Genomic DNA, 18109 nt, shown 5'->3' with positions numbered 1-18109 from the left:
AACTGGTTAAATTCCCTCTTCCACTGTCACTGGTCTCTGCATGGTGTAATGGTATTGTCGCTGGACTAGTAATTCAGAGACTCAGGGTAATGCTCTGGGGATCCCGCCACAGTAGATGGAATTTGAATTCAATAAAAATCTGGAATTTAAAGTTTAATGATAACCATGGAACCATTGTTGTTTGTTTTATAAAACCCATCTGGCTCACCAATGACCTTTAAGGAAGGAAATCTGTTGTCCTTATCTGGTCTAGCCTACATGTGACTCCAGACCCACAGCAATGAGTTGACTTTTAAATGCTCTCTGAAATAGCCTAGCAAGCCACTCAGTTGTAACAAACCACTAGAGTCACAAAAAATGGAATGAAACCGGACAGACCACCCGTCATCAACCTAGTGCCAAAATTGGGAGAGCTGTCTCACAGACTGACTCAAGCAACAGCCTGACATAGTCATCCTCACGGAATCATATCTTACAGATAATGTCCCAGACACCACCATCACCATCCCTGGGTATGTCCTGTCCCCCTGCCACTGGGAAAGGATACAGCAGAGGTGGTGGCACAGTGGTATACAGTCAGAAGGGAGTTACCCTGGAAGTGTTCAACATTGACTCTGGACCCCATGAAGTCTCATGGCATCAGGTCAAACATGGGCAAGGAAACCTCCTGCTGATTACCATCCTCCCTCAGCTGATGAATCAGTGCTTCTCCATTTTGAACACTGCTGAGGGTGGCAAGATGCCACCGTGGGGACTTCAATGTCTATCACCAAGAGTGCACCACTACTGACTGAGCTGGCCAAGTCCTAAATGACATAGCTGCTAGACTGGGTCTGTGGCAGGTGGTGAGGGAATCTACAAGAAGGAAAAACATACTGGACCTCATCCTCACCTACCTGATGCAGATGCATCTGTCCATGACACTATCGGTAGGAGTGACCACTGCACAGTCGTTATGGAGGTGAAGTCCCACTTCACATTGAGGATAGCCTCCATCATGTTCTGTGGCATTACCGCCATGCTAAATAGGACAGATTTCGAACAGAACTAGCAACTCAAGACTGGGCATCCATGACGTGCTGTGGGCCATCAGCAGCAGAATTGTACTCAAACATAATTTGTAACCTCATGGCCCAGCATATCCCCCACTCTACCATTACCATCAAGCCAGGGAATCAACCCTGGCTCAATGAAGAGTGCAGGATGACATTCCAGGAGCAGCACCAGGCATACCTAAAAATAAGATGTCAACCTAGTGAAGCTATAACACAGAACTACTTACGTGCCAAACAGCATAAGCAGCAAGTGATAGAGCTAAGCGTTCCCAAACCAGCGAATCAAATCTAAGCTCTGCAGTCCTGCCACATCCAGTCATGAATGGTGGTGGACAGTCAAACAACTCACTGGAGGAGGAGGTTCCACAAATATCCTCATCCTCAATGATAGGCAAGCCAAACACATCAGTGCAAAAGATAAGGCTGAAGCATTTCCTACAATCTTCAGCCAGAATTGCTGAGTGGATGATCCATCTCGGCCTCCTCTGAAGATCCCCAGCATCACAGATGCCAGTCTTCAACCAATTTGATTCACCCCATGTGACATCAAGAAACAGCTGAAGGCACTGGATAGTACAAAGGCTATGGGGCCTGACAATATTCCAGCAATAGTACTGAAGACTTGTGCTCTAGAACTTGCTGCACCTCTAGCCAATCTGTTCCAGTATAGCTACAACACTGGCATCTACCCAGCTAGGTGGAAAATTGCCCAGGTATGTCCTGCACACAAAAAGCAGGACAAATCCAACCCGGCTAATTACCACTCCATCAGTCTACTCTCGATCATCAGTAAAGTAATGGAAGGGTTCATCAACAGTACTATCAAGCGGCAATTGCTTAGCAATAACCTGCTCACTGATGCCCAGTTTGGGTTCCGCCAGGGCCACTCAGCTCCTGACCTCATTACAGCCTGGGCCTGGGATCAAACATGGACAAAAGAACTGAATTCACGAGGTGAGGTGAGAGTGACTGCCCTTGACATCAAGGCCGCATTTGATCGAGTGTGGCATCAAGGAGCCCTAGCAAAACTGGAGTCAGTGGGAATCAGGGGGAAAACTCTCTACTGGTTGGAATCATACCTAGCACAAAGGAAGATGGTTGTGGTTGTTGGAGGTCAGTAATCTCAGCTTTAGAACATCACTGCAGGAGTTCCTCAGGGTAGTGTCCTGGGCCCAACCATCTTCAGCTGCTTCATCAATGACTTTTCTTCCATCATAAGGTCAGAAGTGGGGATATTTGCTGATGATTGCTTCAGTATCTGAGTGACTCCTCAGATACTGAAGCAGTCCATGTCCAAATGCAGCAAGATCTGAACAATATCCAGGCTTGGGCTGACAAGTGGCAAGTAACATTTGCACCCCACAAGTGTCAGGCAATGACCATCCCCAACAAGAGAGAACCCAACCATCGCCCCTTGATGTTCAATGGCATTACCATCGCTGAACCCCCCGGCTATCAACATTCTGGGGGTTACCATTGACCAGAAACTGAACTGGACTAGTCATATAAATACTGTGGCTACGAAAGCAGAGCAGAGACTAGGAATCGTGCGACAAGTAACTCACCTCCTGAATCCCCAGAGCCTGTCCACCATCTACAAGGCACAAGTCAGGAGGGTGATGAAATACTCCATACTCCCCACTTGCCTGGATAAGTGCAGCTCTCACAACATTCAAGAAGCTTGACAACCTCCAGGACAAAGCAGACTGCTTGATTGGCACCACATCCACAAACATCAACTCCCTCCACCGCTGATGCACAGTAGCAGCTGTGTGTACCATCTACAAGATGCACTGCAGGAATTCACCAAGGCTCCTTCCCCGGCACCTTCCAAACCCATGACCACTATCATCTAGAAAGACAAGGGCAGCAGATAAATGGGGACACCACCACCTGGAAGTCCCCCTCTATCCTGACTTGGAGACATAATGCCGTTCCTTCACTGTCGCTGTGTCAAAATCCTGGAACTCCCTCCCTAACAGGAGTATGGGTGTCCTTACACTACATGGACTGCAGTGGTTCAAGAAGCCAGCTCACCACCACCTTCTCAACGGCATCTAGGGATGGGCAATAAATGCTGGCCCAGCCAGCGAAGCCCACATCCCATGAATGAATGAAAAAAAAATTCCAAATGAAATAGTCTTCCTGTAGTGAATCGAAGTTGCTAGGAAAGAATAAAGGAAAAAAATTTTTTTTTCAGTTAGAAACTACAACCAAAAATTTACTGTAATGTGGATCCTTTCTCCTGCCTTCCTTGTTCCTCTCCTGTGCTCTACCTGGGGTCCACCATCAGTGTCAAAACTGACCCAAACCAGTGTCCTTAAAACCGACAAGCATCCAGGTATCCAATCCAGCATGTACGCACATCAATGCCTGAAAACACAACAAGGCAAATTTGACCCCCACAAAATGGATTGTGTGGAATGCTACTGATCCAATTTGGATTATAATGCAAGTTCATATCTCACTCAGTTGCTCAGTTTTCCACTCTTGAAGCTTTAGGTATTCAATTACCAAAGGCTATCAAATAAATAAGGAAGATTCTCTGGTAATGTACATTTTACACAATGCAAAAAAAAATGACCCAAAGGGCTTTTTCTTTAAGTTTCTTATGTATCCTGTCCTTAACAATAAAACATAACATCATACATTGCTAAAACTGAGTTCCAAGGCTGATTCAATCAAATAGTATAGATAGCAGCATAAAACACTAAAGGCAAGCTTATTAATAATCTCTGTGTTAAAATGGTATAAGCACCTTCAAATTTGTCATAATGCACAGTTTTAACAAAGGGCTTCTTTCTTCCTTGCTCTTTCTCTCTCCCTTTTTCTTTCTCTTCCATTCTTTCTGTCTCTCTCTCCTTCCCTCTCACTGATTAAGTGGCTTTACTAAGAGCATCACCAAGCACAAAACAGCCTGCTGTTGAAATATTATGGCAGAGAGAAAATTCTTGTTGTGAAGTTTACCCCGGATTCAATGATTATTATCAGATTCAAGAACACCAGTTTCATCCAACTGAGATATTCACCTTGCTAGATATATTTATAAGGGAATGCATACCCTGTTTAATAGAGTGTTATATAGTTTCAGTTGAGTACTCTAATAACCAACAAATTGTCTACTCTTAATCTGCAGTTGTGAAGAACGCTGCCCATCTGGCAGTCATGGAGCCCAGTGTGAATTACGGTGTCCGTGCCAGAATGGTGGCAAATGTCACCACATCACCGGAGAGTGCTCTTGTCCAGCTGGCTGGATGGTATGTAAAAATAAACAATGGTTCCTTCATATTTTTGTCATAATAACCTGAAGGTCCTTAACCTGAAACATTAACTCTGTTTCTGACTCCAGAGATGCTGCCTGACCTGCTGAATATTTCCAGCATTTTCTGTTCTTACTTTAGATTTCCAGCATCTGCTGTATTTTGATTTTGTTTTATTATCAGAGGTATTGATCATCCAATCAGTGTTGATTAACATCAATTGTAATGTTAGTAGCCTGGACTTTTTCAGTAAAAGCAGAAAATGCTTGAAATACACAACAGGTCCATCAACATCTGAAAGAAAAGGACAAATTAGCATTTGCGATGCTATTCTTTACCAGCACTACAAAGAGGTCTGCTTTGTATTTCCAGCAATTTTAATTTATTTCAGATTTTGAACATTTAATGTTATTATTTTTATCTGTTGGATTTTTAGCTTGTTTGCAGCCAAAATTCCAGGTAATTTATTTTGAAGCATTGTCTATGGTTATTTGCCTGGGTAAATACCTACTGGGTAAACTAAGTTAATACTTGTATAGTTACGCAAATTAACCAGACTGAGTGTTAGAGTTGCAGTATATGCATTGAAAGATAGTCATGAAAAAGGATGCAGGAAGGAATGGTTGAGAGGAATCAGAAAACAGATGGATAGGATATTGTCTCATAATCTACACTGCTTGTGGCTTGGGATCGTTAATATATATAGCCATCTTATACAAACCTACGAAAAAGCAAGAAAAAAAACATTGGATCATCAAGCCCCACAACTGGAGCATCATAACTGGACGGGTTTCTCCCTCCACATCCAACTAATCTCCTGGGAGAGGTAAAAACACAAAAAGAACTGAGCCAGTAGATTGGAAAAAAAAACACCCTGGAAAATTCCTCTCCAACATTCTCTGGCAATCAAAACCAGTCAACCCTTTCTGACTAACAGGCTTAACATGAAAAAGTTTCAACAAGTTAATCTCTGACATTATGAAGCAGATTTTTATTCTCGCCATTCTCATCATTCCATATCAGTACTTTACAACAAGATAAAAATCATTGTTAGGTTTTGAAGTAATTTATGAAAATGAATAACTACTCACTAGTTTACAGATGACATCTTTTCCTAATGCTTTATAACAGATCAATTTTTAACTTGAAAATTGCATTAGGAATGGTCTCTGCATGGATTGAATATATTTGGCACTCAGAGAGTTAAAAAATAAAATGAATCAGTTTAACATGCAAAATAATCCATTGAAGAGAGGTACAATGAATCACTTATGCTCCAGTCTCTTAACTTATGCACACCAATGTGGCCTGATGGATCACTGTGCACATTCATTTGATCTTACCCTGTTTCACCAGAAAAGGATGCCTATTGCATTCATATTCAGTGTTGTCCATTTATATACCAAGCACTTGAAAATTCTATTTGAAATGTAAATATAATGTATATTTTTATATTACCCTTGTTGTAGGGATCGGTCTGTGCACAGCCATGCCCATTTGGAAAGTTTGGGATCAACTGTACCCAGGACTGCCCATGCCATAATGGAGGGCAGTGTGACCACGTGACAGGCAAATGCCATTGTATAGCTGGATATGCAGGTGACAGGTAAGAACAAGTTTAACGTAGCACACTATTATGTATGAGGGGCTTAGGAAATTGCAACGGAATTAAAAACCATGGCCTAAGTTTTCCAAATACTTGCAACAATGACTCACACTGCCTGCCACACAAACCTGGCAATCAAAGTGAGTTGCTGACACTGATAATGGGTAGAAATTGGTACGTTTAGTTCCTTTTATTCCAGACAAAAAATGGGTGCAAAATATACATATTTAACAGTGGAAACTGAAAGTGCTGAAAAAGCTCAGCAGATCTTGCAGCATCTCGAAGAGAGAAACGGTGTTAATCTTTTGATTCCAATGTGACTTTTCAACCAAAGAAGAGTTATATTGGACTTGAAACGTTAACTCTGTTTCTCTTTCTACAGGTACTGTCTGACCTGCTTTTCTAGCACTTTCTGACTTCATTTCCGATCTCCAGCCGAGCAGTAGCTTGCTTTTATATCTGATGGTGGGAAGGCTGCCCACCAACACATGGAGCCTTTGACCCCATTGCAGAATTTGTTGGGGAGGTTTTTTTAAGCAGCCCAGGTGGACGCTGAAATTATACTGAAATATTGGTCTAGGATGCATCTTCATCTCCAATTGTATTTGATAAAAAAGCTTGACCAATTTTTCACTAATGATTACTAGGTTGCCTCCTTGTGTTCAGTAAGGTTTAAGGAAGGGGGCATCAGCAGTTCAGCCAATGAACAGAGGACTTGAATTGCTCTCTTCTGCAGGAATGGTCATCTCAATGAATAAAACAGGTGCAGATCTAAAGTCACCAAATGTCACTGCATTATAAAACACCATATCCTGGCATGTTTAGGACAAAGCTCAGCAGCAAGCTTTAATAGCAGCACTTAATGTGAAGTGATTGAGTTTCTTCTAATCATATGGCAGGCAGTTCAATAGTACCAAAATAACATTGCCACTTCACAGAAGCTCAGGCCCAATCAGTTGGATTGCCCCTCCGCTCCTACTTTCTTAACGGGAGATCTTCTCGATCCTGTCTCGCCCGACTACGATTCAGGCCGGGTGAGAACTGTACAGGGCAGCGTGCTCCTGAGTCCTTCAGTTGAGCACTGCAGATCGGACAGGAGGCACGCCCCCTTTTTTACAGCACTGGTCACTGTAAACCAGCTAAGTTTAAAGGTCCAACCGGTTTCAAGCCAGGGAAAAGGTAGCTTTGTCAGGTAACTGGTTAGAATTTGGTGGGAGTGGGGGGGCGGGGTGGTGGGTAGTTCAGCATTGGGGGGTGGGGCGTGTCCCCTGTGGCGGTCAGTGTGCTTCTGTACAATAGTTACCCAGAAGCTAGAAGTATTTTTAATTCTCTAACTTTTTCTGTTGCTGTTACACAGTTGGAACCATCCGAAGTTTTGGAAACTTTCCACTGTTGGGTAATTGCTCATCAGAAGTTCATACCCAAGCAATTGTCATGCAAGCAATATCTGGGAACCTCCAGTGGGGCGTTTTCCAGGGCATCTTTAGGGTACCCCCCAGTTACATTGCCCTGGACCTCGGAAATTGCGGCCAATCTATCAGTTATTGTAAAATATCTCTGTAAGAAGAGAGAGTGATTTTAACCCTTTCAGCTTGGTAGAATCTGAGCAGGAGGACAGTTAAAATTATCCAGGTTACTTATCCACCTTGGAGTGGCTAATAGCTAACACATCACAATTTCTACCTACCCAACTGAGCAGGCAGCAAGGCTATGCATCCAATGCTGGCCTAATCCATTTTTAACAAATGTATGTTGGGTCATTATGGCATCACCAGGAGCCAACTGCACTGTGGCCTGAATGGAAGCAGCACTGGGTTTCCTGTCAGGCCAAGCTAGCAGGGAAGTGGATTAGGGCCAGCAGATGCCTTAAAGTGGGGAGGTGTGGTCCTGTGGCTCCACAAGGAAAGCTTAGGCATCCCCTGCCTTGGACTTGCCCCACTTCCGATCACAAGACCCCTCTCCCTTCCCCTGCTCTCCCCCCTCCCCCTATTCTCTCCCCATTCCCCTCAACTTCCCCCTCCCCTCCCCCATCTCCTCCCTCACTTCCAATGAGATTCCAATACCACCACTTACTTATCTCTTTGGGTGGCTCCTGGGCTTGCTGCCCACTACCCGCCGGAAATGTGGGGTGCTGGCAGGGGGATTAAATGAGATTTCTGAGTTAAAATACACCGGAGATCATTACTGGAGTAGTGATGAATTTGCAGTTCACATCACTGCCAGAAACTGGTACAGAGATAAAACTGAGGCCAAATTTACTTACGAATTTACCTTTAACAAAATTTACTTTAGCAGTTTTGGAATTCTTACTTATGCATTCATTTGAAATGGTGTTAGAGAGTTAATTGGGCCAGGACACGTAGATAAAATTCTGTCCCCATTTTCAAGTCATATTAATTATAGTTAAATGGCAAAACATACTAATTTGGGACGGAGTCTAGAAATTTCCCTTTAGTTCAGCGTGAGGAGCTAAGACAGAACTGAGGCATCACCGTGTTTCCTCTGGTGAAAGTGTGTAATTATATTGTGTCAAGCTTATAAATGCAGTTTTTATGATAAATTTGAACATAGGAATTTGTAGTGGAAAATAGTTTGACAAGGATGTGACAGTATGAAGTAAGGTTTTGTAGGAATGCAAGCAGACATAACATATTTAATATATCATAAATATATTCTGTTATTTTTTCTGTATATATATATTTTTCCATTACCATTGAAAAGCTATGTGACAGAAGTTGATTGTGTTAGTTGGAATGGCCACTCACAAGCCACATAATACAGAATGTGTAGGAATATTTTCCCTATGCAGCATTCTGCAATTCACTGTTTCTTGTGTAGTAAGTTTGAGTGGGGAAAGGTAATCTCATAGCTGCCAGAAGCCTGGAGAGGAGGGAAGTGGACTTAAATTGTGGGGAGGTGCAATATGTAGAAAATAGCAGTCACATTTTCTGCAGCTGGATTATAATCCAGTCAGAAGTGAGTTTTGATCGGAGATTTTAGGACGACCACACGCTTGCAGTTTAATGCAACTGTTCTATTACAGTCTTATTTACTTAGAGTAGCTGAAGCTAAGATTCTGAGATAATAGAGTTAATTTGAACTACTGAAAATGTCTGGGGATTACAAAGTTTAAAGGGTTTGCACAATATATTCAACAGGAATGTTAAGAAAAATGTAATCAAATCTGACAGTCATTATTTGAGATCCTATGCATGCAATAATTTACTTAATTTTTTTACACAGACATACCATCTGCTATTTAATATTTCTATAAATTGCCCTCATTAATTTTGTGAGCACCAGCAGAATTAACCCAGCAAGCCTAATAATTAGACTTGTAGCATTCCCTAAATACTACCCTCAGTAGTTGAAAGACCTCACCAGTGTAATCTGAACATGAAATTGAACCATACATAATTATATATTTATAATTTAATTGAAATATATCTAACCTCTAACACCATTTACAGGTGCAATAGATTTTTGGCTGTGTGGAAGAAGATATTTAATTCCGTAACAAAGTCCCTTTGCAACCATTCTTGATGTTTTATAATTACTTGCAGCTTTTAAGAGTGGGCTGAAATATTTGATTCCTGTTTGAATAAATGAGTGTGATGCCTTTTAACAGTGTAAGGAGAGGGAATGAGGTACTTCAGACCATTTGTCATTTTCCTGAGTATTTTATTTATTTTGTGCTGGTGATTCTTTGTCTTTTGATGACATAAAGCTGCAGGCATCAGAAAATCTGTGCAAAGGGGAAAAGAAACAGAGCTGCTGACTTCTAATCTTCTTTATTCTTTCAATGAGTATTTTTTAAAACCAGGAAGAGCCACTGATTGAACCATAGCATATTCCTCCATATACATCCATCTCCATACTAAGCATTGACTTGCCTCAGTTTGATCCATGTTTCCCCTATTTGACAATCTGTATCCTATCTTCTGTACTGTCTTGTTTCACATCCAATGCCTAAAAATGGTGGGTTGCTTGAACAGGCACCTTTAAAGCCTAAGTTAGGCAATTTATATCATCTTTGGTCAACAATAAACATATAAATGGGGAGAAGGCGAAGGAACACGGCCTGTCTGATCTCCCTACAAAAAAAATCATAGAATGGTTACAGCATAAAGGAGATCCTGCAGCCCGTGGTGTCTGTGCCAATTCTCTGCAAGATCAATTCAGCTAGTGCCACTCACCAAATCTTTCGCTGTAGCCCTGTAATTTTTTTTCTCTCTAGGTGCTTACCCAATTGCATTTTGAAAGCCCCAATTAAATTTCCTTTCACCACGCTCTCAGGCAGTGCATTCCAGATCTTAACCACTTGCTGCATAACAAGCTTTTCCTCATGTCACCAGTGGGAACAGTTTCTCTCTAGATATTCTGTCTAGACCCCTCATGATTTTGAACACTTCTATCAAACCTCCTCTCAACCTTCTCTAAGAAGAACAACCCAGCTCCTCCACCCTATTCACATCTATGGAACCATTCTCATAAATCTTTTCTGTATCCTGTCACATCCTTCACATCCTTCCTATAGCATTGTCCCCAGAATTGGACACAATACTCCAGTTGAAGCCAGAGCGGAGTTTTATAACTTCCTGCTTTGATGATCACTTTTAAAATTGTGGTTCAGTGTAAGTGAATTTAAAACCTAATTCTTCTGACCAGCTTTTGAATGCTATTTTTCCTAATTCCCTACGCTCTTTTCTTTAGATTTGGTTTGTTTCTTTATTGCGCCACTGCAGAATGCTGAAGCTGTCTCCTTCACTGTACCTAATGTGCTTCTTATGCTCTCTGATACTCTCTTCCCTGCCGTAATACTGCTCTCTGTATTGTAAGAGACCTCTCACAAGGTCTAATCACAGCAACCTGCAGTTACTTATGTAGTTGGGGATTTGTAGTATCACAGTATTTGTCAATTGGCACCAATGGTGATTTTATTAGGAGGGGAGAATGCTGAGACTGGACAGAGAAACATACAATTTATTTCTAGGGAGCAGGTCATTAGTACTAATTTCAAAATTACTGGTACAGGGATATAATCCAGACATTGATCACCTTGAACACACTCACTCACATTCATTCACTTGCTCCCTCCCACACACATACAGTCACTCACTCTCTCCTTCAACACACACTCACTCACTCTCCCTCCCACACACAAACTCACTCCCTTTCTTTCTCCCACACACTCACTCACTCTCTCTCCCTCCCACACACACACACACACTCACTCTCTCCCTCCCATACACAGACTCACACTCACCCACTCTCTCCCTCCCACACACACACTCACTCACTCGCTCTCTCCCTCCCCACACGCACTCACTCACTCTCCTTCCCACACATACTCACTCACTCCTCTCTCTCCCACACATACTCACTCCCATTCTCTCCCTCCCACACCTTCACTCCCTTTCTCTCTCCCACACACTCACTCCTCTCTCTCCTTCCCACACACACATACACACATTCCACCCTCCCTCACTCATATTCACCCTCTCCCACACACACATACTCACTCACTCTCATCCTCCCGCACACACATATTCATTCTCTCTCTTCCTCCCACAATCACTCACTCTCACACTCTCACTCATTCTCTCACTCCCTCCCACACACATACCCACTCCCTCACTCCCATACACATTCACTCACTCTCTCCCTCCCACACACACTCATGCACTTACTCTTTCCCTCCCATACGCACACTCACTCACTCTCTCACTCCCCCCCACACACTCACTCATTCCCACACAATCACTTCCTCACTCCAACACACACTCTCACTCACTCCCAAACACACACTCTCACTCCCACACACATTCTCCCTCTCTCAATCTCTCGCTCCCACACACACTCTCTCCCCTACACACACATAGTCCCACACATATACTTCCTCACTCCCACACTATCTCACTCACACTCACTCTCTCACACACACAAACTCTCTCACTCACACATGCTCACCAAGGTATTGTCTCCTCCACAGGTGCGCTGCAACTTCCACTTGCCCAAGCCTGCCGCAACTCCGCTCTCCCCAGGCCTGTCAAAACTTTGCCATTGAGGGGCCTGGCAAAACGTGACCTTCCCCGGGCCTACCCAGCTTTGCCCTCCCTGGCCCCCACCATACCTTGACTCCCCGGGCTCCAGTCCCGCCATACGTTCACTTCTCTCTGGACCAGCAGCCCTCAACACACACCACTGCCAGCGTTCATTGCTCCTCCAGTCAGAGACTTTCTTTTCCTCATTTGCAGCTCTTGGCTCACTATTGAGCCTAACAGCAGCAAATGTGGGAAAGGAATGGCCATGATCGAAGGAGCAGACACTTGCAAAATTTTGAATTTCACTTACCTGCATTTTGAGCTTACCGGCCTGTCTTATCAGCTTTTGAACATGGCTCCAGGGGCCACATAGAGGGGCCACCAGGCGGATGAGCCTGTTATAAAAGTTAACTCTGGCTATATGAACATACAAATTAGGAGCAGGAGTACGCCATTCAGCCCCTCGAGCCTGCTGTGCCATTCAGGGCTGATCTTTTGTGGCCTCAACCCCACATTCCCACCGACCCCTGATAACCATTGACTCCCCTACCTCTGCATTAAGAATATTCATTCACCCTGCCTCCACCATTCCATGGGGAAGAGAGTTTCAAAGACTCACAACCCTCTGAGAGGAAAAAAGTCTCCTTTTTTTTTGTTTTAAATGGGTGACCCCTTATTCTTAAACTATGTTTCAGCATCCACCTTGTCCCCTCAGGATCTTATATGTTTCAATACGATCACCTCTCAATCTCCTAAACTCCAATGGATACAGGCACAGCCTGTCCAACCTTTCCTCCTAAGATAAACACCCCTCATCCCAGGAATCAGCGGAGTGAACCTTCTCTGAACTGCTTCTGCACATATCCTTTCTTAAATAAGGAGACCAAAACTGTACATAGTATTCCAGGTGTGCTCTCACCAAAACCCTATACATCTGTAGCAAAACGTCCCTACTTTTATATTCCATAAATGAATGACATTTCATTTGCCTTCCAAATCACTTACTGTATCTGCATGTTAACTTTTTGTGATTCATGTACCATGACAGCCAGATCCCTCTGTACCTCAGAGTTTCATAATCTCTCTCCATTTAAATAATATACTGCTTTTCTATTCTTCCTGCCAAAGTGGAATAATATCCTGTAATGAGCTGAAGTTCAATAGTAGAGTGACATTTGAGTTAATGTTTAAACACAAGGGCTGAATTTTCCTTCTCCCACCAGAGGAAAGTCAGGTGGGACTTTGCCTCAATCCCATTGTGATCCCAACCTGTTTCCTGGGACAGGGTTAGTAGCGCATGAAGGGTGGGGTCCAGCACGATCTTCACTGAAAAAGGGTTCGTTGCACTGCTTTGAAAGGAGAATTCTGGTGGTACTGCTATGGGAACCAATACCAGAAGGAGAGAGAGCCAAACTCAAGGAGTCAGCCAAGAAATTACCACACCTTGAATGTCAGGCTTCAGAATGATCTGTAGCCTAACAGTGGTAAGTGTTTGGACCTCTTCCTTCCAAAGGATCATCACCCCCCTAATGATCACTGGTGCTTGACAGTACCTGGGGCCAAAGGCTGGGAAATCAGACTGTGCATCCTTCACACCACATACTTGCAGAGGGGCAGTGAATGAGCAGTTAGCAGTCTTCTTTACTGTGACAGAGGGGGAAAATCCAGGTTAGAATCAGGCAGAAGGAATTTCTGTCTTCATTTCATTGATTTCGGGCAGTACAACAAAAGAAAATCCAGTCCTATGTTTTTGAGATTAGAGATTTTTTTCTTCTTTTAATTATCTTTTTACTACTATTTCAACTTCAGGGAATTGGTGAAGGGGTTGCTTAGCACATTGTCCTTTCACTACAAACATATGGATTCAAATCAACCCAGAACATAGGAATATTGTCAAGCCTGGTGCCTTTTTTGAATTACCCAGGAGCTTGGGGAGGCTGTAGTGTTCCCCATTGCTTTTTCCTTGACAATGCCTCGACCAATAAGAGTTGACTTGCCAACCAATCAGCACCCTTTTCTCCTGTAGTATAACTTATTGTGATTGTTTGAAATTTGGCATTCTTGCATCTGCCCTGACGAGTACAGGACTAAAAGCTTTGACAACGCGCCTCTCTTTTCAACAATCTTCATTGTCTCTACATGTAATGAGTTGGGTCATTCCCAATTTCTCAGCCTCAACCAAAGAGGCTTTCTGCATAGCTCACTTAGGAAAAATAAAATTACATTGAGGTGCAATGGTAGCTGTTTTAAGGTTAGTGTTAAAACAGAGCTTGAGGAAAGATTAAAGGGAGCTTCACTTGGTATCGGATCAGAAGATTTATTTAAGTAATAATTCTGATTCCATCACTCTTATCCTGACAAATTCACAGCAATATCTAATCAAAAATGAGAACATGATTTGTCTAAAGGCACCTGCTTATGACAGATTTTACAGCGGTGCTCAGCCAATCCATTGTCACCCACAATTGGATTTATCTTGCAGTGGTCAGACTGTTTGCCACAGCATTTGTTCAGCATTCCCACATGAAAACTTATCATGGACCTACTCCAAACTATTCTTATCACATAAACCTTTCAGAAAAGCAAGAAACAATTCAAGGACAAATGATAATGAAACTGTCGAGTGGACTAAACTGTCATCTGGCAGCAGTGAAAATGGGAACTGGCAAGAAATCTTTTCTCTTCCAAGCAAATAAAGAACAGAATGAGTTTCAGATTGGGTTTAAGATTCAACTCATCCACTACGACTGGCTCTAATAATTATTAATAGCATTTGTAAAACTCTTCTTTTAATCTGTATTCTTAGCTCCCTAGCTGCAAGCTCTTGCTGATTTTTAAAGTAAGCTTTAATGAGCTCCCAATAATCAGCATGCAATATAAAAATGTAACTGTTGATTACACTCACCTTGTAAGAAACAGCACACCAACCATTATTTCCATGCAATCAATTGTGGATTCCTGCTCAATAACCTTATGCTGATGACATCAAATCTGTTTATTCTTCATTCTGAGTATCATCACTCATCAGCCATACACAATGATAAATATAAGATGCTCTGGCTGGAAAAGAATCATCTGTAAAGTCCAAAACAATCTGTTCTGGTATCCCTGCTAGTTATAATATTTGTGAATGAAATGGAGCAACTGTCCATAGTGATATTGTTAAATTTGCTGATGACATAAAGCCCTAAGGGAACAAGTAAAAATGAGATTGGTCACTTGCATTAGTTGCATTAGTTGTGTAGATTGACTGAGGAATAACCGGCGAATTTTAATGTGGATAACTGTCAGGTAATGCATAGAGGGACAGGTAATAGTAAGTATATGCATAACACAAAAGTGACTTTTTATGTGATAGGTTAATAAATGTGGGGCCAAACAAACCCAGCCTCTCAAGGACACAATCAAGTGCCTCCCTTAAAGACATGATGCATGAAAATCTCAGGGAAGAATAGCACTCCTAAACCGAAATTAACTAATATGTCTTAAAACAATCTCTCCCTTGGCAGCTGCTAAAGGGAAAGAGATTTAAACTGAGCATTGATCATATTTAAAAGCTTTTGGTCATTGTAGGCAGTTATTAATAAAATAAATGAATTTCATGGGCAAGCCAGAACAGGTCATTGTGACATTGCAAAGAACAGGCTAGTCAGCTGATTAGTAGCGAGGCCAATCCAGGCTACTTAACCTCAGAAAAGTTTAGATGCGTTAAAAAGATTTCAGGTAAGGTAGACTATGATGATTCTAGGACTTTGGGGACTAAAGTATGAGGAAAAGCTCAGACAACTAAACTTATTTTTCACCAGCGACAAGCAGAACGAAGGAAGACATGATGAAAATAATGAAAAATACAGAATAGGTTGAAATAAGTAATCTATTTATCTGTGTTCTGTAGACTTGCATAGTTTGTCCAAGTTAAATAATCTTCAAAATAATAGTATGTATGGATGAAGTGGAATAAACAAACTATATACCTTAGTGAATATAGCTCTGGGGTACAAAAGTGGGAAATCAACAGGTGCTGAGTGAGGGAAGTCCATGATAACATTATCAGAAATGAACCCTGGATAGAACAGTGTGATGGGCAGAAGAGCTTTTTATTATTCTGGATTTTTATTATATTTGATTTCAATATCTGCTTTTCACTCACATCCTGACAAAAACGGAATATCTATTTATTGAATTAAAAAGTGTAATGATTGCACGTCTCTGATCTGAAGTTGCAGTTACATCTCCCTTAACCTATGATCCAGGACAGACCTACTGCTTCAAGTATCACTGGGCTCTATTCAAAGCATGCCAGCTTTCAGCTATTGTTGGAGTCATACCAAGTACAAACAGAGATGGTTGTAGTTGTTGAAGGCCAATCAACTTAGCCCCAAGATATCACTGTAGGTTTTCCTCAGGGTAGTTTCCAAGCCCAACCATCTTCAACTACTTCATCAATGACCTTCTTTCCATCATAAGATTCAGAAGTGGGTTGTTTGCAAATGATTGCGCAGTTCAGTACCATTCACAACTCCACAGTTACTGAAACAGTCCATGTCCATTTGCAGCATGACATGGACAATATTCAGGCTTGGGCTGATAAGTTACAAGTAACATTCGCAGCACATAAGTGCCAGGCAATGACGATCTCCAACAAGAGAAAATCTAACTATCTCCCCTTGGCATTCAATTGCATTACCATCACTGAATCCCCCACTATCAACATCCTGGGGGTTACCATTGATCAGAAATGAACTGAAATAGATACTGTTGCTGCAAGAGCAGGTCAGAGGATGGTAATTTTATGGAAGGTAACTCTCTATCTGACTCTCCAAAGCCTGTCCACCATCTATAAGGTACAAATCAGGAGTGTTATGGAATACTCCCCACTTGCCTGGTTGAGTGCAGCTCCAACAACACTCAAGAAGCTCGATATCCAGGACAAAGCAGCCCATTTGATTGGCACCCCATCCACAAACCTACATTCCCCCCATTACTGATGCACAGTGGCAGCAGTGTGTACCATCTAGAAGATGCATGGCACGAACTCAATCAGGCCCCTTAGACAGCACCTTCCAAACCCACAACCCCTGCCCCCTCGAAAGACAAGGACAGCAGATGCATGGGAACACCACCACCTGCAAGTTCCCCTCCAAGCTATTCACCATCCTGACTTGGAAATATATCACTGTTCCTTCGCTGTCACTGGGTCAAAATCCTGGAACTCCCTTCCTAACAGCACTGTGGGTGTACCTACACCAGATGAACTACAGTGGTCAAGAAGGCAGCCCACCACCACCTTCTCAAGGGCAAATAGAGACGGGCAATATATGCTGGCCTAGCCAGCGATGCCAAATTCAAGAATGAGTATAAAAATTTTTGAAAACTGAAGATGCTCAACACCATCCAAGACAAAGCAGCCCGCTAGGCAACACCCAATTCACCACCTTAAGCATACATTCCCTCCCCCTCCAGTGCACAGTACCAGCAGCGGGTACCATCCAGAAGGTGCAGTGTAGCAACTCGCCAGAACCCCTTTTACAGCATCTTCCAAACCTGCAACCTCTACCGTCTAGAATGGCAATGGTAGCCTATGTATGTGAACACCACCACCTGTAAGTTCCCTTCCAAGTCACTTAACATCTGGACTGGAAACTATATCACCATTCCTTCCTGCCATTGGATCAAAATCCTGGGACAGCCTCCCTAAGAGCACTGTGGGTGTACCTATACCGCAGCAATTCAAGAAAGGTGGCTCACCACCACTTGTTCAATGGTAATGTTAATAAATGCTGGCCTTGCCAATGATGCTCTCATTCCATCAACTAATAAAAAAAAGATGTACAGAAAGGGAGAGAGAGACAACAACATGAAATATAACCCAAAAATCTTTGCCTGGCATGTAAATAGTAAGTGGGTAGGAATAGGCAGGGTGGGGCCTTTAATGGATGAAGTGGATGATATATGCTTAGAAGCAGTTTGCAAAGCTAGAATACATAATGAATACTTTGGATCAGTGTTTACTAAGGAAAAGAATGCCTACAAAGTATTGGTAGAAATGGAGATGGTAGAGGAGGTGGGGTGAAAGATGATAAGTAGAATATACTTGAAGGGCTGGCTACTCTGAGTGGATAAGCCACCTCTTCTATAAGAACA

General features: G+C 42.5%; 1 protein-coding gene across 2 annotated transcripts in view; it reads left to right on the top strand.

Moving 5' to 3' along the window:
* The window catches only part of megf11 (multiple EGF-like-domains 11), a 354743-nt gene that overhangs the window by 216041 nt on the left and 120593 nt on the right, over nucleotides 1-18109 (top strand). For both annotated transcript variants that reach the window (XM_041175289.1, XM_041175290.1), the window contains exons 6-7: nucleotides 4192-4312; nucleotides 5785-5921. In XM_041175289.1, the coding sequence (XP_041031223.1) occupies nucleotides 4192-4312; nucleotides 5785-5921 (258 nt within the window). The remainder of the gene's footprint in view (nucleotides 1-4191; nucleotides 4313-5784; nucleotides 5922-18109) is intronic.

This window comes from Carcharodon carcharias, chromosome 26, assembly GCF_017639515.1.
Source record: "Carcharodon carcharias isolate sCarCar2 chromosome 26, sCarCar2.pri, whole genome shotgun sequence".
Classification (NCBI taxonomy): domain Eukaryota; kingdom Metazoa; phylum Chordata; class Chondrichthyes; order Lamniformes; family Lamnidae; genus Carcharodon; species Carcharodon carcharias.
This window is presented reverse-complemented; position numbering and strand designations above follow the sequence as displayed.